This window comes from Panthera pardus, unplaced genomic scaffold, assembly GCF_024362965.1.
Source record: "Panthera pardus isolate Hobbes unplaced genomic scaffold, ASM2436296v1 HiC_scaffold_8, whole genome shotgun sequence".
Taxonomy (NCBI): domain Eukaryota; kingdom Metazoa; phylum Chordata; class Mammalia; order Carnivora; family Felidae; genus Panthera; species Panthera pardus.
In genome coordinates this window covers 10,190,793-10,216,899 of record NW_026527013.1, presented here as the reverse complement: position 1 = coordinate 10,216,899, position 26,107 = coordinate 10,190,793, and the positions used below count along the sequence as shown (strand labels likewise).

General features: G+C 61.2%; 1 protein-coding gene across 3 annotated transcripts in view; it reads left to right on the top strand.

Annotated features, from left to right (window-relative positions):
• Window positions 1–347: 347 nt before the first annotated feature.
• The window catches only part of ADGRL1 (adhesion G protein-coupled receptor L1), a 46,009-nt gene continuing 20,249 nt past the window's right edge, over window positions 348–26,107 (top strand). Inside the window, exons 1-4 of one of the 3 annotated variants that reach the window (XM_053897216.1) lie at window positions 348–1,255; window positions 18,085–18,249; window positions 21,173–21,386; window positions 24,538–24,647. In XM_053897216.1, coding sequence (XP_053753191.1) covers window positions 18,180–18,249; window positions 21,173–21,386; window positions 24,538–24,647 — 394 coding nt within the window. In that variant the 5' untranslated portion in view covers window positions 348–1,255; window positions 18,085–18,179. Of the gene's footprint in view, window positions 1,256–18,084; window positions 18,250–21,172; window positions 21,387–24,537; window positions 24,648–26,107 lie in introns of those variants that run through there. The other 2 variants (XM_053897214.1, XM_053897217.1) reach the window with 2 other exon arrangements.

Sequence of the window (26,107 nt, the reverse complement as noted above, 5' to 3'; positions counted from 1 at the left end):
TGGCACTGTCGCAGCTACTCCCCCCCCCCCCCCCCCCCCGCCCATCTCTGTCTAATCCAATCCGGGTTTTGCATACCCCTTCCAGAGCTCCTCCATTTCTCCCTTCGCCTTTCCTTTACTTAACTGCCGCGAAATCCTCTCCGGGTCTTCCTTGCGCCCGCCTCCCTTCCCCCACTCCCCGTTCCGACGCAGCCACCCAGCACGTCGCCTTCCCTCTTTTCGCATTTCCAGAGGGGCTGTAGGAGGCGCAGGAAAGGAAAATCCAGCCCGGGTTTTCTGGTCGGCCCCCGGTGCGCTCGGACTCGTTGCGGCGGCCGATCCCTGGCGGCAGCTCCGGGCCGGGTTTTGCGCGCGCCCGCCGCCCCCCTCCCGGAGCGGGTGCGTCGGGGAGAGGGGCGAGCAGGCGGCTTGTCATTGCTGGTGCCCGGCGCCGGCTCGGTCCGCGCGTCCTGCGGTGCCCACGGGCCCGGCCCGGCGCCCCCCCCCCTCCGGCCGCCCCGGGGGCGCGACGCCGCCGCGCCCGCCTCCAGCCGCGCCCCCCCAGCTCCGCGCCGCCCGCCCCCAACCCGAGCCCCCCGCGGCCACTGCGGGGAGCCCGAGCCGTCGGCGCGGGAGCTGTTGGCGCTGCGGCGCCTCCGCCCCGCCGTCTGCCGAGGAGGCCCCGGCGGATGGGGCCGAGCGGGCCCCGGAGCGGCGCCGCCGGGCGGCGGGGGGCTGCAGGGGCGCCCCGGCTGGCCCGTTAACCCCTCGGCCGCCGCCGCCGCCGCCGCCGCCGTCGTCGGAGGGGGCTGGGAAGTCGCCTGGGCGCACACGTGCCGCCTCCGTCGGGGCCGCGGAGCTGCGGGGGAGATGCGGGCCGCTGTCGGCGCCGCCTCGGGGGGCTCCGCCTCGCCCCAGCCCCCGGAGCTCTGACGCCGCCCCCGCCCCGCCGCCTCCGCCGCCTCCCTCTCCGGGAGGGGTGCAGACCCGCTCGCCCCCAGCCCCGAGCCTCTGCCGCCGCGAGGGGGCCGCCTTTGGAGCTGTATAATCCGTTTTTTTTTTTTTTTTAATTTTTTTTTTTTTTTTTTTTAAATTTTGGTTAGTGGCGGCGGTGCTGGGCCGGGGGAAGGAGGGGACACGGAGGCCGCCCTCGCCCCGCCACCCCTCACCCTTTTCCCCCCCGCCCCGGTTCCGGGAGATGTGCCGGGCGGGGGGCCGGGGTTCGCGGAGCCGCAGGAGAGACGCGCAGGGCCGACCCCGGAGCGGCGCTGGACAGGTGAGTGTCTGCGGGTCCAGGGCGAGGGGGACGCCGCACCTGGGCCAGGTGTGCGGGCCGAGGCGGGTGGGGGGAGGACGGGAGCCGAGGCCTGTCCGGGCCGCGAAGGGGGAGGGGATGCTGGAGCCGCGACTCTCTGCACCTGAGCCGGAGGGGAGTCGGGGGCGGCCTGCACTTCGTATCCACCGGCTTGGGGGTCAAGAGGGGCGGCCCCCACGGAGCGCCGGGGACGCTGGGGTGAGGATGGGCGGCCGCGGGGTGCCCGGCGGGGGGAGGGGACCGCGAGTGTGCCCGCGCGTGGCTGCGTGTGCCCGCGCGCGCTCCAGCCTTTGTGGGGAAGCGGCGCGGCGGTGCCTGCGTGTCCCCGGTGCGTGTGCGCGCGGGTGCTTGGCGCCCTGTTTGTGTAGGTGTCTGGGTGTGAGCGGAGAGGGTGCGTGTGCGCGCCGCGCGCGGGCCCCGGCCCCCGGAGGAGCAGTGTCGAGGGCTGGCACCGCAGGATGCTGGGCTGGGGATTGTTTTTCTCCGGGAGGCAGAGACGCGGTGGATGGGGAGGGGTCCGTCTGGGTGTCCCGCCGGCCGCAGCGCGGGGGGCACCGCTGTCAGGAGGTGGGCAGCTCGGCTGCGTCTTCTCGCTCCCGCTCTCGCTGGCACCCGGTTAAGCCTGGGAAGCTGTTGGGTTTGATCCACCCGGATTCGGGCTCTGAGGGCGAGAGCCCTCCCTCTCCCCCAGGTGTTCATTGGGTCGAGCTATGGGGATTCAACTGTCATCCTCCCATCGGAGGGTCCCGGGACGGGAGTCCGGACCAGAAGAGGGTGGAGAGTGCTGTGGGTGCTCGGCCTCGGCCAGAAAAATGCCTCTGCAGGCATCGCTTCAGTGAACCCCCAGCACCCCTACGAAGACAGCACTCTGCTTGCACAGCCCCCACGCACGGCCCTGTCCCTACTCTTCCAGTCTAGGTCAGCACCCAGCCCCATCCCTGCCCAGCCCCTCACTGTACCTTCCTGGCCTGTAACCACTGCCCCCCATGACCCTCCCCAGCGGTGGCAGCTGCGTGGGTGTCCAGCCGTCCCAGGCTTGAGGCAGGGCCCCCTTTCCTCCTGGCTCCTGCAGGACCCAGGGCCTGGGTTAGTCTGCCCACATCCAAACATGTGGTGTGCCTGGGGGAGCAGGGGGAGGGGTTCAAGATGGCTGCCAAGATGGCTGGTCGCCTCTCCGCCTCTCTCTCTCTGTTTCTCTTTCTCTCTCTCCCTTTTCTGCTTGCTCTGTTCCCTTAGCTGCTACAGGAGTCATCGCAGAGAAGGGGTCGGACAGTGTGGGGACAGGTGTGGGGGACTCCTAAGGATGATGTCTGCTTTAAGCCTGTTGACCTCAATGCTGTTTGCTTCTTGGGGAGAGGCTGTTGGTCTCTGTTCTTCTTTCCAGCACCCCAGGGGCCGGCATGAGCTTGTAACCTGACCCCAGACCCCATCCGTTCAGCCCAGCTCACAGCTGGGGGCTCCCTGCCCTCCACCTGCTCTTCTAGGCCTGGCACCTGAATTATCATCGGGATGGTGTGGTGCCCCACGGAGGGTCCCCATCTGTCATCCTCTGCGTCTGCCCCATGGCCAGGGGCTCAGGACTCCCAGTGGGGCTGGGTCAGGCCCCAGCTGTGGGGGCAGGTGACTTCTCTTTCCTCCCCACTCCCCCACCCACTAATGCCAAATTTATTACTTAAAAGTAGGATGAAAACAGGGAGAATAAGAGAAGGAATACAACCTTCATTATCATATCGAGAAAATTATCCGTGATTTTCCTAACTAGCAATTTGCCTGCCATGCCGTTCAGAACTGACTTGCCCATTAATTACAGAGATGAAAAATCATCTGGAAAGCGGAAAAGGGAACTAATTCGATCCCTGGCTGGCGGCAGTGGCACCCATGCAACGAGCCACATACATGTACGCTCACATGTGAGCACCGGCCCTCCTACTGTGACGGCCACCTTCCCTCCTCTCCCTTGGTGACCTCCCGCAGGGGCTTAGCCCGCCCCATGCTCGTGGTCCCTGCCCTCCAGTGCCTCACTAGGCCATCCCTCTACAGGACGCCCACCCCAACCCCCCACTCTTGGGGAGCTAGCTTAAGGCATGATCACCCCTGCTAATGCCTGCCTTTGGGCTTGGAAGCTACCCAGGGTTAGGGAGGGCGGGGAGACGGGGCCGGCGTACCTGGGCCATGGTGCCTGTAGGGAAGGGGTGGAAGGGAGACTCATGAAGCCCTGTGTCTATTCCCAGCGTGCCCTGGGGAACCTAGGAGGACCCCCACCAGGTGTGTAGGGGAGGGGCTGGCGGGCTCCCTGGCTGCACTGCTGTCTGCATCTAGCGGTCTGAACTCCTGGCCCCGGGGGGCTCCACCTGTGAGCCTCCTGCATCTGGGGTGTGCATCTTCCTCGCACCCCCAGGCTGGTAGGAGAGCATGAGCCCCAGTGTGGGCATCTGGTGGGGGGGGGGGTGCTGATCCCCAGGGGCTGTGCTGCTCAGCTAGAGCGGGTACCCCTAATGCGGAAGAGGAGGAGCGGGATCCCCGCTGGCTGTGGGGAGCTGAGCTCCAGGTCTCTGCTCCCTCCTACCTCTCCAGCCAGCTGTGTGGCCAAGGACAAGGCTCCGATTTCAATGTGGGCTCCTCTCAAGGATCCGATTTCCAGCCACCAGACAGTTCCCTCTTCCAGACCCCTCTTTGTTGGGGGGGGGGGGGTGTTCCCTGGGTGTGGAGTCTGGACCCGACCGCGGTGACCCTGGACGTGCCTGAGCAACCGAGCCTTCCTCCTGGGCTGGGTGTTGGCCTCCCCCATCAAAGAGGAAAGCAGGGTCCCAGGACGGGAGGCTGTTGCCCTGAACAGAGCCACGGGCGGGGGGAGGTCGTCATTGCCCCCAGAATCCAGTCCTCTGTCAGATGTCTGTGTGTTCTGTGTGTGTGATTTGGACGGTGACCCGGCTGAGCCTGGCTGCGGTCACGTGTCCAACAGGCTGGTCCGATGCTTGTAGGGGTCTCCTGTGTGCTGGGGTCTGTGAGTTTTGCAGAGCGAGCGGCCCCGTGTTTGTCTGTGGCTCCACACAGGAGCGGGGGGTCTGCATCTTACGTGACAGGTATGTGGACACAAGGCTTCTTGGAACGAGGCTGGGTGCACCTCTTCGTGCGGTCTGTGCTGGTGATGCCGTGGGGACAGTGCCCTGTCCTCGTGGAGCTCTTAGTCTGGCAACACGTAGGGATTTCAGTCAAGGGGCTTGTATTCCAGGGGTTAGGGAGAAGGTTTGTGGCAGCCCCTGTGTCCACGTAATACAGCAGGTTCCGGCACTGGGCCATCTTGGGGTTTGGCCCTGCGTGACCGTCCCCAACACCTCGTCCCCTTCACTCCCTCTCTCCTCACTTCTCCACCAACATGTTAAGTACATTTCGACCCCTGGGCCTTGGCACTGGCTGTTCTTCCACCCAGGACTCTCACCCAGACATCCACAAGGCTTTTGCTTCTTCACCCGCTTCAGATGTCAGCCCTCCCGCCCCCCGTAACCTTTACCCCGTGCAGCCTGTTTAAAATCGCAGCCTCCCACCCACCTCCTGACTTTGCCTAGCATGGATGCCTTTTTGCACACTCTGTCATTTATTTATTTATTGTGCCTGTTTCTTTGTCATCTGTCTCCCCAGCCAGGATGCAAGTGCTCAGGGAGTTTATCACTTAGTTTGCTTTTGGATCCAGGGTGTCGAGACTCATACCTGGCCCACAGTAGGTGTTCAAGAAATCTTACCTGAGTGAATGGGAGGGGGCCTGTCAAAGGACGAGAGTCCTCCGGCTGTGTATGGTGAGGGCTCCCCATCCACCCTGCCCCTTTGGGGGGACTGAGGGCCGCCGCTAGGGGCCTGACCGGGCCATCTCTGCACCTGTTCCCCGTGCCCACCTGTGAGCCCACCTGTGCCCACCAGCTCTCTCTGAGCTGGCCTCATGGGTGCTCCAGTGTGTGAGGGCATCTGTATGGAACTGTGCACGCTATGGGGTGGAGAGCCTGAGGTGGCAAATGTGGGGGCCCTCTGTTCGGCGGGGGGATTGGAAACCCAGGGTCAGGGCCCAAGCAGCCCCTCCTGGTAGGGCACTGACCCAGCTTCTCTGTCTCATGGGATGCGGCCCTCACCCTTGTTTCCAGTCTGCATTGGCCCTGGGGAAATAGCCCAGCAGAAGCCCCCTGCCTCCCCACCCCCAACTCCAAAATTTGGGGAAGATAAAAACTCTAATAAATAGATGCTGAGGCTAAAAATAGCCCTGCCCCCCCCCCCCCCAAAGCTAAAAATAGTCAGGGTCCCTCCCTCAAGGCTAAAAATACCCAGGAAGTCAGGAATGGGCAAGCCAGGGAGCCAAGCGGGAGCTCCTGTCCGGCCCCTGGAGAGGTGGCGCAGGCAGGCGAGGGGGTCTCCAAGCCATGGCGGTCCTGGGATCGGGGCCGGGTCATTCTCTGCGGGGGCTGCCCTGTGGATCACAGGACTGCGGCCAGCATCCCCGCCCTGCCCCCTCCAGATACGGGTAGTATCCCCTCCGCCCCCGACTGAGACCCCAGATGTTGCCAAACAGCCTGGGACAGAGAACAGGCTTGTGCCTGTTGGGAAATACTGCTCAGGACCAGGGGTCAGCACCGTTTCTCTGTGAAGAGCCAGATAGTAAGTTCAGGAGACTTACAGGTCGCCCACCTGCTCTTCTCATACTCTTCCTCTGCCTCCTCTTGAAAACCTTTTGTTTATTTTTTTTAACGTTTGTTTTAAATGTTTGTTTTTGAGAGAGAGAGAGAGAGAGAGAGAGAACAAGTGTGGGTGGGGGAGGAGCCGGGGGGGGTGGGGGACAGAGGATCCGAAGCGGGCTCTGACCAGATAGCAGAGAGCCCGATGTGGGTCTTGAACCGACAAACCTTGAGATCATGACCTGAGCCAAAGTCCGACGCTTAACTGACTGAGCCACCCAGGTGCCTCTCTTCACAACGTTTAAAGTGTGGCAAGGCCACTCTCACTCCACCGGCTGTGCAAAAACAGGGAGTGACTGGGCCATCGATGGTCAGCTCCTGCCCTAGAGTACCCCACAGTTGCCCTTGGTGGTGGAAGCCAGGGCACCTGTGGGTGTACCCTCCTCATCAGGGGAGAGCCCCCTTTGGGGCGCAGTTGTGCACTTAAGTACACAGCAAGTCTGGTACAGTCTGTCCCTGTTGCCTCCCTGCCCTCGCCTCTTCCCACTCCGCCATGCTCCCTCCACTGGTCACACTGGCTTCCTCACTTGTCTTCAAACAAGCACTGGCCAGCCCCAGGACCTTTGCACAGGCTGTGCTCCCTGACAGGAACTCTTTTCCTTGGACACCTGTACGGCTCCTCCCTGAACCTTTGTGGGGCTTTGTTGCAGTGTCTGGGCTTTCTACATCACTCTATTATAAATTGTACACACTACCCACTCCCCCCTGCCTTCTAACACACACACACACACACACACACACACACACACACACACACACACACACCAGAGCCCCTGTTCCTCCACGATACTGGTACATCATGGGACAGACTCCTTTAGTGCTCTTTGTGTCTGGCTTCTCCACAGATGTCTGTCCAGCACCTAGATGAGTGCCTGGTACAGAGGTGCCCTACAGAGGATGCGTGTGATCGTCATATATTACTCCTAAGCCCCGTGGCCACTGCGGGAGGCTTCCATCCCATTTCCGTGGGGGAGAGGCAGAATTCCGAGGAAGAACACGTAGCCTGAGGTGGGCAGAGCTGGGATTTGAACCTAGGACCCTGGGACTCTTCCCTCTTGCCCTGCTAGGCATCATCTCGCCCTCTCTCTGGTCTCTGTACCGCCCCACCCCTGCCCCTTCACTGCCAGCATCTGGAGGCCCAGAGACTCCTGCGGCCTTCTACCCTGCGCCTTGGGCCCTGGCTCCTCTGACCGTTTTCAGCTGTGTTCTGTCATGCCCCGAGTGCAAGGCTCTGGTTTGGGCAGGGAACACCATGAGGTGGAAAGAGACCATAGGCCACCACGGTACCAGCCTCCCATGGTGAGGAGCCTGGAGGAGGCACCTGATGAGTCTATCAGTCAGGGAAGGCTTCCTGGGGGAGGGAGCCTCCCAGCTGCAGCCTGGAGGGGGAAGGAGGGATACAGTGGAGGGGAGAGAGAGCCTGTGAGGAGAGGCCTGCCCTGAGGTCAGAAAGAAGGTGGTGGCTCCACGGGGAAAAGGTAAGATGTTTTCTGGCCAGGTGTGTAGAGAGGAGGCTGGAGGCCGGTCTTGGGGGCAGAAGGATTGAGTTTGTGCCATGGGGCTGGGAAGGCCTATGGAGGGGTCAGGGCCCGCCGGACAGGATGGGAATACTCAGCATGCGTTCTTTCCGGTTCCTGCGTGGGAGAGAACTACAGAGGGTAAGAAGAGAGGCCGGGAAGCCAGCAGGAACAGGAGGCTACTGCGGGCTCTCAAAGTGCAGGCTCCGGAAGGGGCCTTGAGACATCAGGGCTGGTGTGGAGGGTTTGAGACCAGAGTTGACAGGGTTTTGCGGGTGACTGGTAGGAGGGTGGAGGAAAGGAAGCGCGGGGTAAACTCCAGGTTCCTGGCTTTGACGGCTGAGTGGACAGAGAGAAAAGAAGGGGGTGGGGATGGGGAGCCCCCACTGCTCTCAGCAACCCCCCCTGCCCCCTCCCGCCGCAGTCTAATCTCCCTTGGCAACAGAAGGGAGTCTGTGAACTTCCGAGTCAGGCCATGTCCCTGCTCTGCTCAGAACCTTCCTTGGCTCCCACCTCACTTGGAGAAAAAGCCTGTGTCCTACCCCTTGACTCACACCTACTAGCCCTGTCCCGTAACCTCCCCTAGCCCTCAACCTCTTCCCACTCTCCCCCTGCTCGCTGGGCCGCAGCCACGCGCCGGCAGATTCCTACCCCCGAGCCTTTGCACGTGCGGTTCTCTCTGCCCGAGATCTTTCCCCAGGTCCCTGGGTGGCTCACCTCCTTGACACTTCTGTTAAAATGTCTCCTTCCGGGAGAGGTGTTCCCTGAGCACCCCATTTACACTTGTCCCCACAGATACACCCCCACACTCTCCCTCCCCTTCAGGCCTGTTTTCCTCCAAAGTACTTGTGACCCAGTGGGAACTAGGTGACTGTCCGCTGAATGGATAACCTCTTCTCTGGGCCTGTTTTTGTCTTTGTTCATTAAACAAATTAAGTACTTGTTCTTGCCCAGGGCTGGGCATGCAACAGAGAGCCAGAATGACCCGCGATGGAACTTTCCCTGAGGAGTCCCCAGCTGGTGGGAAAGACAGACATTCAACAGCAGAGCCCAAGTCCAGTCAGGGAAGCAAAGCGTGGAGGCCCAGTGTGCTGTGAGCGGGGCTATAGGAGAGACCGACGCAGGCCGTCCTTTTGAAGGAAGAGTGGGGCAGGGGCCCTGGTACTGTGTGTATGGGGTGGGGGGAGAGGGGAGAGGTGTGGGGGGCACTTTGGGAGGCTGGAGCAGAGAAGGGAGTGAGGAGGTGGCAGGAGACCGGAGCCTGAGATCCCATGCTAGGCCACCTGAGACAATAGGGAGCCATGGAGGGTTGTAGGCTGGGAGGGATATGATTGGCTTTTTATTTTGCAAAGATCACTTGGGCTGGGTGGAGAGTGGATGGGGTGGGAATGGCAGATAGATGGGGGAGACCGGGGAGGAGGCCCTGGGGGCAAGGGCTTCCTCGAATGGCCCCCACCCCTCTGTGGTCCAGGCCACTGGGCAACCGGAGTGACCTTTTATTTAGTTATTTAGTTATTTTTTTAATGTTTTTATTCATTTTTGAGACAGAGAGAGACAGAGCATGAGCAGGGGAGGGGCAGAGAGAGAGGGAGACACAGAATCTGAAACGGGCTCCAGGCTCTGAGCTGTCAGCACACAGCCCGACGCGGGGCTCGACCCCACAGACTATGAGATCATGACCTGAGCTGAAGTCAGACGCCCAACCGACTGAGCCACCCAGGCGCCCCCAGAGTGACCTTTTAAAACTGACAAGACAGACAAAGCCCACCCTGTGGCCCTGACATCTAGTGGGAGAAAAATAATAAGCAGATAAATCAGATGCGCGGCTGGCATGCTGGTGATGGATGCTGTGGAGAGAAAAGCCGGAATAGGAGGTTGGAGCACTGGGGCCAGCGGGGCCTCCCTGAGCAGGCAGCAGTGAAACAAAGACCTCTAGGCCAGGTAGAAGCCGTGCACGTATCTGGGGAAGAGGGAACAACCCGTGCAAAGGTCCTGAGGTGGGACCACGCCTGATGTTCTCCTCCAGGAAATGGGGGCCGAGCGAGCAAGGAGAGCGGAAGGAGGTGAGGGCGGGGGTGGGATAGAGCGTGCAGGGCCTTGCGGGCCCCGGGGAAGGACATGGGCTTTTGTTCCCAGCGAGGTGGGAGTCCTAGAGGGTTCTGAGCAGAGGAGTGTGCCCGACTCAGGTGCTCACGGGCACCCTCTGGCCACTGTGGGAGGAACGGGCTGCGGACGGCGATGGCCCGAGACCTGAGAGGCCGAGGCAGGGCTGCCCAGGGGACACGTGATGGGGCTGGACCAGTGAGGGCCGAGGAGTGGGAAGAGAGCAGATTCTGCAGGAGGGGCCGCGGGAGCCGCTGGGGTTGGAAGTGGGGTGAGAAGAGGAGAGGGGTCTGGGATGAGCACCGGGGCGGCCTGGGCTGCCCTCTGGGGAGATGGTGAGATACGGGGCCGGGGTGGGAGGCTTTGGGAGGACCCTGCCCTCTCTGAGCCCGCAGCGTCCTGCCCAGGGGAGGGCTGTGTGCTCGGCGCTGTCTGGGTGCTTGCCCCACCTCTGCGAGGTAGAGCTGTTAGTCCTGAGTTGAGACGCGAAATGGGCTCTCAGAGGCAAAGAGCTGAGCCTGAGGCCACGCCAGATTCAGACCCTGGAGCCTAGCCCTTGTACCTTCCCCTGGGGGCCTGCTGCTTCCTTACGCTGCCAGACCTGAGGGCTTCCTGGAGGAGGCAGGTCTGCGAAGCTGGGCTCTCAGGCTGCTGGGTTTCGGGGGAGAGGCAGGAGATTCCTGTGGAGGGGCAGGGCCACGAGGGGCCCTGAGTTCCTCACCTCCCCGCTCGGTGTCCCCCCAGGCATTCAGACTCCCACCTACTCGAGGAGAGGGTTGCCATGGCAACTGCACTCTAGGGCAGACTAGAGGCGCCCCCTCTTCTCCAGCAGCTGGTTCTCCTCCTGTCACCCTCCCCTGCCCCGCTTCAGGGCACCCGAGGACAGAGCCTGGGCCGTGTCACCCACTCTCAGGATCCCCGCTGCACCCCTCCCCCTCGACTCAACCCTGACGTGGGGCTCAGGAGCAAACAGGCAGGTGTGGGACTGGTGCGCTGCCCACATGACCTGGGGGTTGGACACATGCCTGGGGTCTGGTCCACCTTGTGGGGCTCAGGAGCAAACAGGCAGGTGTGGGACTGGTGCGCTGCCCACATGACCTGGGGGTTGGACACATGCCTGGGGTCTGGTCCACCTTGCGGCGTGAGGGCAGCAAGCCCTGTGTCCCACGCATTGAATTAGGGTCACCCAAGTCTGCGGAGGCTTGAGGTGGGGACAGACTCAGGTGCAGGCTCGTCTGGCCCCGTGGGTGCAGCACGTCTGGGTGTGCCCAGCTCTGGGGGTGCCGTCACACAGAAGCGGTGGGTCCCGGAGAAGGGGGCTGTCCCGGTCACCACAGTCTCCCCAGCCGAACCTCGGGGGCCAGCCTGCCTGGGTTCAGAGTCCCTTGAGCAGTGGGGTGCCCCTGGGACCTCACTTTCCCCATCTGTACCATGCGGGTGCGTGCCTCCCCCACCCGCCCTCCCCGTGTACTAAGCTCTCATAAGGACCAAACGCGCCGTGTGTATACGGTGCCTGGGATGGGGCACAGAGGTGTCAGCTGCTGTCCCCGGCGTCACAGGAGGGTCTGGGACTGGCGATCCCCCAGAGTTTGTGCCAGGCTCTCTGAGGCTGTGCGACTCAGCCCTGCCCCCGTCTCTGTCCCCCACCCGCCCCCATGTGTCCTGACCCCCCGCGGGTGCGTCTGCCAGAGCTGCCGTGACCGACCGAGTACCCCGACCAACCGAGTACCCCAGACTGGCAGGCTTTCACCACGGAAACTTACTATCCAAGTGCCGGAGGCCAGACGTCCAAGGTCACAGCGTGGGCTCGGTGGGTTCCTTGCAGAGGCTCTGAGGGAGCGTCTGTCCCGTGCCTCTCCCGTGGCTTGTGGGGGTTCTGGGGCACGCCTTGGCGATCCTCCCGATCCCTGCCTCTGTCCTCCCCTGCTGTATGCCACGCGTCTGCATCTACGTCTCAGTATCCCCTTTTCCATAAAGACACCAGCCATGCTGGGTGAAGGCTCACCCTAATGACCTCATTTTAACTTGATTACCCGTTATTTATTTACTTATTTATTTTTATATTTATTTTTTTTTAATTTTTTTAACGTTTATTTATTTTTGAGACAGAGAGAGACAGAGCATGAATGGGGGAGGGGCAGAGAGAGAGGGAGACACAGAATCTGAAACACACTCCAGGCTCTGAGCTGTCGGCACAGAGCCTGACGCGGGGCTCGAACTCATGGACTGTGAGATCATGACCTGAGCCGAAGTCGGCCGCCCAACCGACTGAGCCACCCAGGTGCCCCTATATTTATTTTTGAGAGAGAGAGAGAGAGAGAGAGAGAGGGAGGGGCAGAAAGAGAGGGAGACACAGAATCCAAAGCAGGTTCCAGGCTCTGAGCCATCAGCACAGAGCCTGACGTGGGGCTCGAACTCACAGACTATGAGATCATGACCTGAGCCGAAGTCAGATGCTTAACCGGCTGTGCCACCAGGCACCCCAACTTGATTACCTTTTATTTTTTTATTTTTTTATTTTTTTAACGTTTTATTTATTTTTGAGACAGGGAGAGACAGAGCATGAACAGGGGAGGGTCAGAGAGAGGGAGACACAGAATCTGAAACAGGCTCCAGGCTCTGAGCTGTCAGCACAGAGCCCGACGCGGGGCTCGAACTCATGGACTGTGAGATCATGACCTGAGCCGAAGTCGGCCGCCCAACCGACTGAGCCACCCAGGTGCCCCTATATTTATTTTTGAGAGAGAGAGAGAGAGAGAGAGAGAGAGAGAGAGAGAGGGAGGGGCAGAAAGAGAGGGAGACACAGAATCCAAAGCAGGTTCCAGGCTCTGAGCCATCAGCACAGAGCCTGACGCGGGGCTCGAACTCACAGACTATGAGATCATGACCTGAGCCGAAGTCAGATGCTTAACCGGCTGTGCCACCAGGCACCCCAACTTGATTACCTTTTATTTTTTTATTTTTTTATTTTTTTAACGTTTTATTTATTTTTGAGACAGGGAGAGACAGAGCATGAACAGGGGAGGGTCAGAGAGAGGGAGACACAGAATCTGAAACAGGCTCCAGGCTCTGAGCTGTCAGCACAGAGCCCGACGCGGGGCTCAAACTCACATACCGCGAGATCGTGACCTGAGCCGAAGTCGGCCGCTTAACCGACTGAGCCACCCAGGCGTCCCTTGATTACCTTTTAAAAGACTAAGTCAGGGGGCGCCTGGGTGGCGCAGTCGGTTAAGCGTCCGACTTCAGCCAGGTCACGATCTCGCGGTCCGTGAGTTCGAGCCCCGCGTCAGGCTCTGGGCTGATGGCTCGGAGCCTGGAGCCTGTTTCCGATTCTGTGTCTCCCTCTCTCTCTGACCCTCCCCCGTTCATGCTCTGTCTCTCTCTGTCCCAAAAATAAATAAAAAACGTTGAAAAAAAAAACTAAAAAAAAAAAAATTAAAAGACTAAGTCAGGTCCCATTCTGAGGTGCTGGGGGATAGGATGCCAACATACCTTTTTCTTGCTGGTGGGGGGCGGGCAGTTCATAACACCCCCCTTCGAAGGCCCCAGGGATGTTCAGGCTCAGGCCTCCTGGGACATGGCTCCCACCTCCCCACGTCTGGCCTTGCCTCCCCGCTTAGGTGGGCGCCGGGTGGCAGGCCGAGCTGCCCAGGCCGGGTGGGCACACAGGCCAGGAAGGGAGAGCAGGGGACAGTAGTCACAGTGCCCGGCTCCTCCTGCTCCAGCCCTGAGCTGGGGCCCGTTCTGGGAGTGCCTGGGCTTTCTGGGGAGTGGCCTTCAGGGAGTGGGGGGCAGCCTGAAGGGAACGCTCTGTGTGGCCCTCAGGCAATGGTGCCTAGGCCCCCAGGTCACACGCCCCCACCTCTGTCCCCTGGCATTCATTGGGTAAGCATCTGCGTGAGGACCTACTGTGTATCTCCGTGCCGGAGGTGGCCGGGGGAGCTTGCACTTTCCTGGGGGTGTGAAGGAAATCCACGAGTAGACAAGCGAAGTCTTGAGGCAGTGACGCGATCAGTGGCGATGGTAGTGACAGCTGCTGCAGGGGACGCTCCTCAGTCACTGTGTGCCAGCCACGGCCCCGAGTGTCTCACGCGCATGAACTCCTCCTGCCAACGCGGCTGCCCTGGGCGGTATCCCTGTCTCACCCAGAGGACCCTACGGGATGGCGGGGGGGGGGGGGGGTTGGGGGCTGGGCGGGAGGGACCAAGTGCACACAGACCGAACGGACTGGAGCCCCACCTGCCTCTCCGAGGAGGGCACATCTGAACTGCGATCTAAGGGACACAGAGCCGGGGACACAGGCCGGGGCCACCTGGTGGGATTCTGCGTTGTCTCCGGGATCGTGGAGCGGGAGACATTGTCAAGAGTGACAAGATGTCTTTAAAAGGAAAAGGACCCCTCTCTGGGACTCATAGAGGCTCAGTCGGTTTGGCTCCAGTCGTGATCTCACTGTTTCGTGAGTTTAAGCCCTGCGTCAGGCTCCCTGTTGTCCGCGCAGAGCCCGTTTGGATCCTCTCTCTCTCTCTCTCTCTCTCTCTCTCTCTCTCTCTCTCTCTCTCTGCCCCTCCCCTGCTGGTGCTCTTTCTCTCTCTCTCAAAAATAAACAAACATCTTTAAAAAAGAGACCCCTCTCTGGAAACAACCCAGGCATCCCCAAACAAGATGTGGTCCATCCTCGTAATGGAATATTATTCAGCCCCAAAGAGGGATGAGGGGCTGACACAGGCTACTGTGTGGATGAGCCTGAGCGACACCATGCTGAGTGACACAAGTTAGCCACAGGGGGATACATCCTGTGCGATTCCTCTCACATGAGGTCCCCAGAGGAGCCAGTCGTAGAGGCAGAAGGTAGATTGGTCGTCGCCAGGGGCGGGGGCTAGCAGTGACCCCTAACGAGGACAGAGTCTCTGGGGTGATGACAGGGTTTTGGAAATAGACCGTGGTGGCAATGGTGGCACAGCACTGAGAATGTAATTAACGCCATTGAATTATACACGTAAAAGCGGTTAAAATGACACATTTTATGTTACATGTCTGTTACACCGTAATTTTATAAAGGCCCCTCTGGCTGCCGTGGGGAGCCCAGAGTGTGGGAGCCAGAGGGGTTGGAGGCTGCTAGGGGGAGGCCAGGGCTGTCCGGAGAGCGGCTGCTGGGGTGTCCTAACTCCTGAACTGGATGTCAGGGCGAAGGAAAGAGGAACCAAGGATTTTGACTCCCTGGGTTTCAGCCCAGGGACCCGGGGGGAGGGTGGGACCATGGACTAATATGGGGGGTGGGGTTGTTTTGGTCTGGTCAGGCTGGGAGACCCGAGGGAGGTGTAGACGGTGAGGAGAGAAGCAGGGCTGGCGCTCCAGTGTGGCAGTCTTGGGGGAGGCTAGTTGAGTCCCCCAAGGAGTGTGGATGGGGGAGAGGCCTGGGGACCCCCACCTGGGGTTCCAGCGCCTGGGTCCTGGGTGCAGCCCTTGGGGGTGGGAGCCACCTCGCTCAGATGCATGCCCCCGGTGTTCTGATTCTGCCGTGCTGTGGACAGCACCCTTTGATGGGTCCCAGGCTGGCCTGTCCCATGTGTAGACTGTGGTCCTGACCAGAACCCCTCAGACGGAACCGGGGTGGGGGAGGCGACAGCCGGCTCAGGTTCACACCACTCGTGAATGGCGGAGTTGGATCCAGACCTAGGTGGGTTGGCTGCCCCCCGGAGCCTGGCATCCAGCAGCCTTTCCAGTATTAACCGGCCGCTAACTAGTTTAAGTCCCTCAGGGAGAGCCAGGGAGGGAAGTGTCCATTGGGGTCAGAGTTTCTCCTGAGCCTGCTCATGGCTAGGAGATGGGGGGGTGGGGGGGGAGGTAATGAAGCCCCTGCTGCCCACAACGTAACATAAAACACTGTGAGGGGGCGCCTGGGTGGCTCTGTTGGTTAAGTGTCCAACTTCAGCTCAGGTCAGGATCTCACAGTTCGTGGGTTCGAGCCCCACGTCGGGCTCTGTGCTGACAACCCAGAGCCTGGAGCCTGCTTCGGATCCTGTGTCTCCCTCTCTCTCTGTTCCTCCCCCACTCACACGCTGTCTTTCTCTCTCTCTCAAAAATAAAGATTAAAAAAAATTTTTTTTAAATAAAATAAAATGCTGTGAAATGAACCCAAAGTGCAGGCCCTGTCCGGTCGGGGTTGTGGGGTGAGGCGGTAGAGGGGAGACTTCCCGAAGGCTGGGGATAGGGAGGGCGCAGGTATGGAGGGCTGTGCTGCGAGATTACCGCTCATTTCGCGAGAGGAGTCTGAGGCCCAGAAGGGGCCGTCCTGCCCGTGAGCGCGCCGCCCTGACCTTTATAATTCTTGAGAACCTGTGCCCTCAAGGAGCTTCTGGTCTAGTAGGGAAGGTTGACAACAGACCTGCCAGCGTAAAAAGGTAATTTCGGGTGTGGTCGAAAGCTGTACGTCAAAAACAGGGCAGAAGGATGGCAAGTGGGAGCAGCAGGAACGTTTGGGGACGTCGGGGTGGGTTGTTCTGCCCGCGTGGCCTCGGAGTTGAGCTCTGAGCCGAGAAAAGCCATAGCAGGTGTATGGGGAACCGGGGAGAGCGTTCCAGGCAGAGAGTGGGGGGCGGGAGCTAGAGCATTCTAGGAACTGGAGGGGGCGGGTTGCAGAGCAGGGTGACGCCAGATCGCCAGTGGCCTCTAGGCCCTGCTGAGGAACGCAAGCCCCAGTGGAGAGCGGAGGGGAGGGTTAATAGGCAGATCACGTCATTCAGGGATCCCTTAGCCCTGAGTGGAGGGCAGGCGTGGAGGCGGATGGCGGGACGGTCCCGGACGGTGGCACCGGGGGCCACAAGTGGGCAGGTTGGTGAGGTACTTTGGAGGCAGAGTTCTAGGGACCTGCCGATGGAGCTTATGAAGGGGAGGGTTGGGGAGGGGTGAGGAATCGAGGTGGATTCCTAAGTTTGGGGTCTGAGATGCAACAAATGCTCATCGCTGTGTGCCAGGCCTGTTCCAGAAGCCGGGGCTAGGGCTGAGCAAAACAACCCAGTGTCCCCTGTCTGTGCAGGAGCTCTACCATACAGGAAGTAAATAGTTACATTTGAACAAAAGCCTAAAGGAGGTGAGAGGGAGCAGCCTTGTGGGTAACTGGTGGGCAGTCTAAGATACATGTGGAGGAACTGACAAGCGCAAAGGCCCTGGGGCAGGGCTTGGTGTGCTCAGGGAATAGCTGGAGGCAGGAGTGGCCCGAGCAGAAATGGGGTCAGGGAGCTAACTGGGCTGGTGGATAGGCTTTCACTTGGTGGGGGGAGAGACAGTAGTTGGGGCTCTGTTGAGAGATTCCAAACCGAAAATGAGAGCCGTGGTGGGTATCAGTTGGTCGATGGCATTGAAAGTGTGGGACAGATTGGGGATGACAGTGTGGGAGAAGACTGAGTGGGTGTTCACACACTGGAGAGCCAGTTAAAACATGGGGGGCTGGCCCTCCCCCGAGAATGAGTGTTTCTACAAGTTCCTGGCCAGGCTGGCGCCCCTGGGCCAGGGCCGCCCTTGAGAACCATGGTGTAGACAGAGCAAAGGGCCAAGAGTAGAGATCTGGGTTTGCAGCTCTGAGAGCATCCAGGGGAGACCGAGGTGGCAAGAGGGAGGAGCAGCCGAGAGGGGAAGGAGTGGGTCAGAACCAAGCCCTGTGCCCAGGGACGGCCAGATGGGTGGGAGGATTGCAGGGAAGGGCACACGATGCCAGCTCCCCCCTCCCTGGCTCCCCAGGGGGCTGCACACCCCTCCCTACCTCCCCCCCCCACCCCGCCGCCTGTCTCCAACTAACCTCGAGGGTCCCCCAGAGGGGAAAAAGGGGACTCAGTTGTCCCTGGTCCCGATCTGTGGCGCCAGCCAGCTGGATTCTAATTAGCTACCAGAGCGGGAGAGACAGGAAGCAAGGGCTGGGGGCGGGGCCTGGACTCCTGCCCAAGACTGGGAGGCTAGTGAAGCAAGTCAAGGCCAGGATGCCTGGGTACCCCGCCCCTGCCCCCATGCTGTGCCGGGTGGGGAAGCTAGGTGGGGGAGACAAGAGGGCAAGGTTGGGGGTTGGGGATGGAGAAGAAGCTTCCAGAAGGTCCTTATCCCCCGTGAGCTGCCCCTGCTCCCTGAGGGGCACTGTCAGACCACGGGAAGTTCGTCCAGGAGGTTCCCTTTGGTTCAAGGTGCCCAGATGGGCGGGTCTGGCTGCCGGGGGTGGGGGTGAGGGTGGGCAGTGGAGTTAGCAGTGTAAGCCAGAGGTTCCGGGGGGCCGGTCAGCCTCTGGCCCAAGGGTGCGGCTTCAGTCAGACACAGCTGGCTCGAGAGAGGGCCCTTGACCGGCCCGTCTGGGGACTCTGGGGTGGAAGGCCTCAGCCACCGGCAAGGAGAGGGGACCAGCCCAAACGCACCTCCTCCTGCCTCTGCTGGGGCCTCGCTCCCGCCTCACTCTCCCTCTTCTCCCCAGGCTGGTGGGCCAGGCCGTGGTGCCCACCTGCTGATGCGGGGCAAGGCCCCCCGCATAGGACACTGAGAGCCCCGGACCCGCCCCTGGCCGCCGCCATGGCCCGCCTGGCCGCTGTGCTGTGGAGTCTCTGCATCACCGCCGTCCTGGTCGCCTCGGCCACCCAAGGTAGGTGCCGCTGGGGCTGGGGAGGGGCCACGCCTCCGGAACGCAGCTGGGCGGGCAGATGACAAGGTGCAGGACCTCCCAGCCACTTGGTAAAGCACCGCAGTCCCCACCTGGCTCCAGACCTCGGCGGAACGAAGCCGGAGGAGGACTTGGTAATTGCACCCCCTGGCACCACGGAGGGCTCCCCGGACCAGCCCCTCACCCCCGAAGCCCGGGGCAGCCGGGGGTCCTCGAACCTGGGACGCGGGCTGTGGCCTCCTGGGACCGGGACGGGCCTTCCTGGTGAGCCGCTACTCCTCTGTCTTGCGTGTGTGGCTTTCTCTGTGATTACATCTCGGAGGCCCTCACTGGGAAGAAGGCTTAATTAAAGCATGCCCGCTGACGTTTATTTAAAAACAACTAATTACCCGGCTCGGCCCTATGCCGGCCCCAGGATCCTGCACATGCGACAATTAGTGCCCCGAGCCCGCCCGCCCATCTTCACCAATTACTCAATTATGGTCCCCGTGGCAGGCCTAGGCGGGGCAAGGGCAGGGCAAGGGGAGAGGCAGAAAGCGGGGGCCCGCTGGCCTTGTCCCTAGCCCGGGGGCCTGCCCCCAGCCGGCGCCCCCTCAGCGCTGTCTGGAGAGCAGTGTTGGCACACTCTGTGCCCCAGGGTCCCCTCCTGGAGCCCAATACTCCAGAAAGCCACAAAGGTGGAGGGGGCCTTACTCAGCCAGGCCCCAGGGCCTTGGCACCGCTCCGGCCAGCTGGCACCCTCTGCTCCCCTGATGCCCACGTTCTCTGCCCGTCCGGGTCCTGCCCCACAGCCCCAGCTGGGCCGGGAGGGGCCGCTCCCACCCCCAGACCCATCTGAGCCAGCCTCCACCCCCGGCCTCCCTCCCGGGCCCGGGAAGGACTAAAATTAGCTGTGAAAGCAGATGGTGCTAGAGGAACACATGTAATACTTTCCCCCGAGTGAGACTCAACTCACCCCAAAAAACCCCGGGGGCCCAGCTGCCATCCCCCTCGGGCCTCCCACCCGACGCTGGAAGGACAGGTCTCTGAAAGGCACTGCCGCCCTCGTGCACCGGTATTTCTCTTGACCCACGAGCCACAGTCCCCACATCGGGCCCGTGGGTCACTCCGTGCATCCACGCCTCCCCTCCAGCCCCTGGCGAGGCCTGGCGGAGCCCGGCGTCTGAGTAGGTGGCTGCCCCGGCAGGTGTCGGCCACGCGGAGCCCACTCTGTCCCGCAGAGTCTGGCTGCTTCGGTAATCCCACCGGTGGTGGGACTCAGCACCCGCCGCCTCGCCACATACCGCTTGCCCTTGTCGCCGCCCCTCAGCGGCGCCTTGAGGCGGGAGCGGCGGCTCCTCGGAGAAGGATCTGGGGCCACGGAGGTGGTCAGTTACTGGGCCAGGCCGTCAGCCGGGGATTTAAAGCCCCTGGGTCCTCACACGGCACAGGATGGGCAAGGACGTGTGACAGTGCGACCCCACGGGGAGCTGACCCTCCCCACACAGGGCACCGCGCTCAGTGCTTCCTTCAGGAACATTCTCTAGTGCACCGAGTCCTCGAAGTACATTCCTGGGCTGTCAGTGCCGATCTTACAGGTCGGAACCTGAGGCCCGAGGAGGCCAAAGCTGTGGCTGTCCGAACTGAGCACGCGTCGGAACCGCTGGTGGGCACACAGGTCCGAGGCTCCTGGTATCACCCCTGAGATCCTGATACAGCAGGCCTGGGGGTGGGGGGCCAGAATCTGCCTTCTTAAGCGGCCACCACAGGATGTCGGTGCCACCGACCCCCAGGCCGTGCCGTGAGAGGCTCTGGCCCGTCAGCGGAGAAGTGGCAAAGCCAGGCTCTGCGGTGTCCTCCCCGACAGGAGAGCACTTCCTCCCACGCCATCTCTCCTGCTTGTGGGGGGCGGTGCGAGGTTAGGGGGGCGCCCAAGACCTCCCTCACTTCCGACTCCAACTGCAAGTTCGGGAGTTCCTTAGACCACCCTCAGACATGATGATTCACTAGAAGCGTATTCCAGAATGCTGTCGTGCTCATGGTGACAGCTTCTTACAGCCGACGGATGCAGAGGAAATCCGCCAAGGGAAGCGGTGTGTGGGGCAGCGTCCGGGAAGTTTCCGTGCCCAGGGCTCGCGGTTCGCCCCCTCCCCACGGAGTGGTCACACGTGCTGTGCGGCCTGCCCATGTGGGACGCTCCCCGAGCCTCGCTGTCCAGAGCCTTCACTGGGGCTCAGTCTTGTAGATGCGGGGGACCCCCCGCAGCACTGGCCTCAGTCTCCCGCCCTTCCAGAGGTCCACCGACACCCCAAAACTCCCACCCTGGATCACGTCCTTACTGTGCTCTTTTGCTAGGCCTGCTCTAACAACGTACCGCAGACTTGGTGGCTTGAAACAGCAGAAGTTTATTGTCTTGCGGTTTCTAGAGGCTTTAAGTTCAAGATCAAGTTGTCAGGGGGGCTGGCTCCTTCCGAGGGCCATGAGGGAAGGCGCTGTTCCCGCTCTTTCCTGGGCTCGTGGCTGGCTGTCTTCCCTCTGTCTCTGTGTCCACATTTCCCCTCTTTATAAAGACACTGGTCATACTGGGGCAGGGCCTACCTTGACAGGCTCGGCTCATCTTTACTTGATGGCCTGTTTCAAACTTGGTCACATCCTGAGGTACGAGGGATGAGGACAGGAGGACGCAACTCAGCCCAAAACAGTGCAGACTGTCTGACCTGGCCCGAGGCCCCCAGGTCAACAAAGACACTCATCGGGCGGGACACTCCGGGTGCTTGGAGGCACTTCCCTGGGAGCCGAGGGCAGAGGCCTCACTACGCGCCTGGGCACGTTGGGAAGCCCGTTTTGCAGATGAAAGAACTGAGGTTCCTAGATGCCGCCTGAGCTGGCGGTGGGACCTCCTCAGCAGGGTCTTCCCTCCCCGTAGGCCTGAGCCGGGCTGGGCTCCCGTTCGGGCTGATGCGCCGGGAGCTGGCGTGCGAAGGCTATCCCATCGAGCTGCGGTGCCCAGGCAGCGACGTCATCATGGTGGAGAACGCCAACTACGGGCGCACAGACGACAAGATCTGTGACGCCGACCCTTTCCAGATGGAGAACGTGCAGTGCTACCTGCCTGATGCCTTCAAGATCATGTCACAGAGGTGAGAGGCCTCGGCCCCACCGGGCTCCTGGGAGGAGGGGTGGGGACAGTCTCTGGGGTCCCTGGATAAACACCCCCCTGGTCAGGGCACCCTGTCCACGCCTTCAGTCTTCCTTCCGTGCGTTCCGCACGGGTTTCCTGAGCACCTACTAGGTGCCAGGTCCCGTGCAAACAGCCGGTAAGACCCGGCCCGTCTTCCCCACCAGCCTCCAGAAGCCCATCCCGAGACTAGTCGGGGGGGGGAAGGGGCAGTCTTGCAGTGTAAACACAAGAGCAGGACAGGGTGAAGGTGTCACAGGCTCCGAGGGAGAGCCCAGAGGTCACTCAGGCTTCCCCAAGGAGGTGAAGCCTGAACACAGATGACAGAAGTACACGTGAGTGTAAAAGAAAGCAAGTGCTTGAGTGTGCAAGGCTGTGTGTGAGTGTGACAGGTCTGCCAGGCAGAGCATTGCGTGTGCAAAGCCGCCAAAGCCTTTCTCACACCTGCTGCAGAAGTCCAGTTAGAGCTGGTCAGCTCCTGCTTCAAACCACGCCCACACTTGACCACTGCTTCCGTGGCCACAGCTCCCCCTGGGGTTGCCCTGTCTCGCCCGCTACCGTCTGTTTCCCCCGCCCGCCCTGCAGCAGCCAGAGGGTACCTGTGAGCACCCACCTCACTCAGAGTGAAAACCTGTCTTCCCCGAGGCCCACGAGGCCCTGCGCTCTGTGCCTTGTGCCCCTCTCCCGGCCCTCACCCTCTCCACGCTCCCCCTCGCTCACTCGGCTCCGGCTGCCCTGCCTGCTCCCGACATACATCAGGCATCGTCTGCCACGGGCCTCCTCTGGGTCTTGGCACTGGCTGTTCCCCCTGCCGGGAATGCTGTTCCCTGACACCCGCACGGCTCCTCCCTCCCCTCCTCCGTAGATTTTCTCACCTAATGCTCCTCTTGGTGAGGCCCGTTTGACCACCCTAAGATCACTGCCCCCACCCCACTTCCTAGCTCCTTCCCTGCTTTATCTTCTAGCCCTGACCTCTAGCCACAGTTCTGTAGAACAGAATAGTTCCCTCTGTTATTGTGATCGTTTTGTCTTTGCCCCATGGGGACAGGGCGTTGTGTCTGTCACTGCTGTCCCCAGCCAGATACAGAGGCATTCACTGAGGTTTTGCTAAATGCCCGAGAGGGCATAAGGTTCACTCCAGGATCCAGAGCACAGAACTGAAGAAGGGGAGGAGGGCTGGGGCCAGCTCGGCAGCCTCTTGAATGATGGCAGAAGATTCTAGAATAAGTCATGGGGCAGGGTCACTGAGAGCCTCCAGAGACTTTTGGGCAGGGCATGGGCACGGGCAGGTGGCTCTGACCGGTGGGCCAGGCTGGAGCCACCTCGTTCCCTCCCTCCCACCTTTTCTCTCTCAAACGTGCACCCCCTCCAGCGGTCCTGCCCCCTCTTCCCTCTCTGACACCCTGCATGGTGTCAACCTTGGCTTAGGCTGCGCCCCGTCCTCCTTGGGGATCCCTTTCCTCCCACCTCCCGCCTCCAAGTTTCTCACTGCCCACTTCGTTCGTTCAGCGCCGGCCGCGGCGTCTGCGGTGTTCTCCCCGGCCTGGTTCCGGTGTCCGCGGGTTCTCACTTCCAAAAGGGGGGACGCTGCGCGGTGTGGTTACTGGGGCCCAGGGAGCGAGAGGCCGTTGCTCTGCCCTCTTGAAACCTGGAGGCTCCTCGAACTGCTTAGGGCTGACAGCCCCCGGAGCAAGTACAGTGGCCTAAACAAGACGGGAGGCGAGAAGGCCACCCGCCTCCCGCTGTCTCGGTGCCTCCCTGCACCCAGCCCGTTTGAAGGCCACCGTGGGCCCTTTGCCACCTCCCGGGCACGGCCAGCTGCAGGGGGAGGCTGGGACCTGCGGTCTCCGGCCCCTTTCTCTTCCGGACAGTGAGGTGACGTTCACGTATCGCCGTCTATCATCTTAAAGCGGACAATTCAGTGCTATTTAATATGTGCGCCACCACCCCTGTCTAGTTCCGGAACATCTCCATACCCCCGAAGGGCAACCCCATCCAGTCACTGCCCCCCCCCGCCCTCAGCCACTCGACACCACCTGCTTTCTGTCTCTCTGGATTTGCCTGCTCCGGACGTTTCGTAGAGAGAGAATCTGAGACGTGGCCTCTTGGGTCTGACTTCTTTTGCTCAGTACAGCGTTGCGGGGTTCAGCCACACGGTGGCGCCCCAGACCTTCTCTCTCTTTTTTTTTTTTTTTTTTTACGGCCAAATAATGTTCCACGGCACGGACCGGCCACATTTGGCTCATCTGTTCATCCGTCAGCGGACGGTGGGGCTGTTCCCCCACTTTGGCTCTCGCGACGGCGGTCCTGCCGTGAGCGTCCAAGCAGTTGTTTGAGCGCCCGCTTCCGGGTCTTTGGGAACACGGCTAGGGGTGCAGTTGCCGGGTCCTGGGCAACCTTCTACTTAACCTTCCGAGGCCAGCGCTCTGTTTTTTGAGCCAGGGGGATGAGGTGGGTGGGAGTGAACAGATTCGTTAGTTAATGACCTTGGTTGGAGAGACAGCAGAGGAGAAACCTCGTTTTGTCGTTAGGGAGTCCCCTCACGTGCTAGCCGGGCTCCCGGGCAGTGGGTGGGGACTCCCGAGTCCCCTGGGGGAACTGAGAGTGGCTTCCGCACGAGGCCGAGAGACTGCCCGTGTCCTACCTGCACGTGGTCACAGAGGCGCCGTCCAAAGGCCGAGACACGTACGCCTAAGACGTGGCCTGAGGTGGACGCAGATGGGCGCCGTGAGCGTCTCGTTAGCAGCACGTTGGCGGAGACGCCACCTCGTCCCCGCACGTGTGGCCTCGCATCTTACGGTCAATTCGGGAAAAACGCCAAGGATGTAACGGCGGGCGTGACCCTCCGATGGGATGAAAATGGCGAAGGGCAGCCGGGGAAGCGGTTTCTGGGGCGCAGCTCTGGCCCAGCCCTGAGGCTGAGAACAGAGGAAACCTGTGTGGTGGGAAAGAGAGAGCAGGCAGGAAACGGGACACGATGCCCACACAAGGCCGCCGGCCCTGGTCGCCAGAGTTTCTTCTCAGCCTGGGGGGGGCGCGTTCCTCTCCCGGCCCTAGATGCCGCCCCCCAGTTCTAGGCCTGTCTTATCTCAGCTCCTTGTCTCTTCTCTCAGGTGTAACAACCGCACCCAGTGCGTGGTGGTTGCCGGCTCTGACGCCTTTCCCGACCCCTGTCCTGGGACCTACAAGTACCTGGAGGTGCAGTACGACTGTGTCCCCTACAGTGAGTCATCTTGTTCCTTGTGCGGACACGGGCCCTTCCCCCTCCCAGAAGCAAGCGAGGAGGAGACACCTTGACTTACACACACACACACACACACACACACACACACACACACACGCACAGGGCCGAGTCGGGACCAGGTACTTGGGGGACAGCCGGGCCTGCTCCCTCCCTCACACATTTTCTTCTCCCAGCCCCTCTGTCCACACTCGGTACCTGCCCCACCCCCACCCCCACCCTCACAGACTTTGTCCCCATCCCCAGGGCACCTTCCCCAACTCTCGTTACTCTGGCCCATTAGCCCTGCTCCTGCGCATGCCCCTCGCTCACTTAACACTTCAAGGCCAGAACTCTGGTCGGTGCACTTATCAGTCTCCTTTTCCCTGGGCCTGGGCCTTGCTGCCCTCCAGCCCCTCTGCCTCCTTCCTCCTCTCACATCTCTTCCTTTCCTGACCCCCCCCTTACACGCCTGCTCTTCCCTCTCACTCACTCCATTTCCTTTCTCAACTCCCTCTCCTCTTTCTCGTCGCCCTCACTGCTCACATACTCCTAGTCCTGCCCCTTCCCAGTCCTGGAAGCTGGACTCCAAACCCATAGAGAAGCAGACCACCGTCTGAGGCCTGGCGGCAGATCTGGTTCGAAGGACTAGGGGCATCTTCCTCAGCTACTATCTCTTGGTTAGTTTGCCTATTACCATGGTAGCCCTTCCTGTCTGCAAGGGAAGTGCTGCCATGTTGGACTAGAGTGCCCCCCACCACCCAGGAAGCCTGAGGAGGGTGATCTGGGGAGCCAGGGGCCTGGCTTTCTTGCCTCTGGCCAAAGGGAGCAAACAAAGACAGGGTCTCTCCTCCTCAGCGCTCTGCTCTTAACATGGCCCTTCTTTCCTGCCCTCACTCTCCCTTCCCTTCTCCCCATCATCCATTCCCCTCCTCTCCCTGCCAGCCTCATGTAGCCAACCTGGAGGTAGGGCCTCCGGGCAGATGGGGGAGGAGGCAGGGCCACCAGAGTGTCAGAGAGTGGGGGGCAGGGGCAGGGGAGCAGGAGGCCCTGTGACTCTCCCTCCTCTGCCCTCCCACCCCAGCCGTCCCCCTCAACCTTTGATTTCTCCTCGCAGGTGATGGCGTACAGGCCGGGGGAAACAGGATCACCTATGTGCTTCCATAACCTTCTTTTACTCCTCACCCTTTCCTTTCAGCAACGGAGGCCTCCAGCCGCCACCTGAGGGGGACGCCCATCTGATCTTTGAAGCCTCCCCACAGCACTGGGGACACTGCCCATCCACCCCCGTGGCTGGGGCAGCAGGGAAGGAAGGCGGGAGGCTGGGAGCATTGCACAGCAGGGAAATCAGGCTGGGTTTGCGGCTCAGCCTGGTTCTTGGATTTTCTGACTCTGAAACTTGAGCACATGACTTAACTTCTCTGAGCTGCGGCCAAAGGAGGCGAGAGTCCAGGAGACGGTGT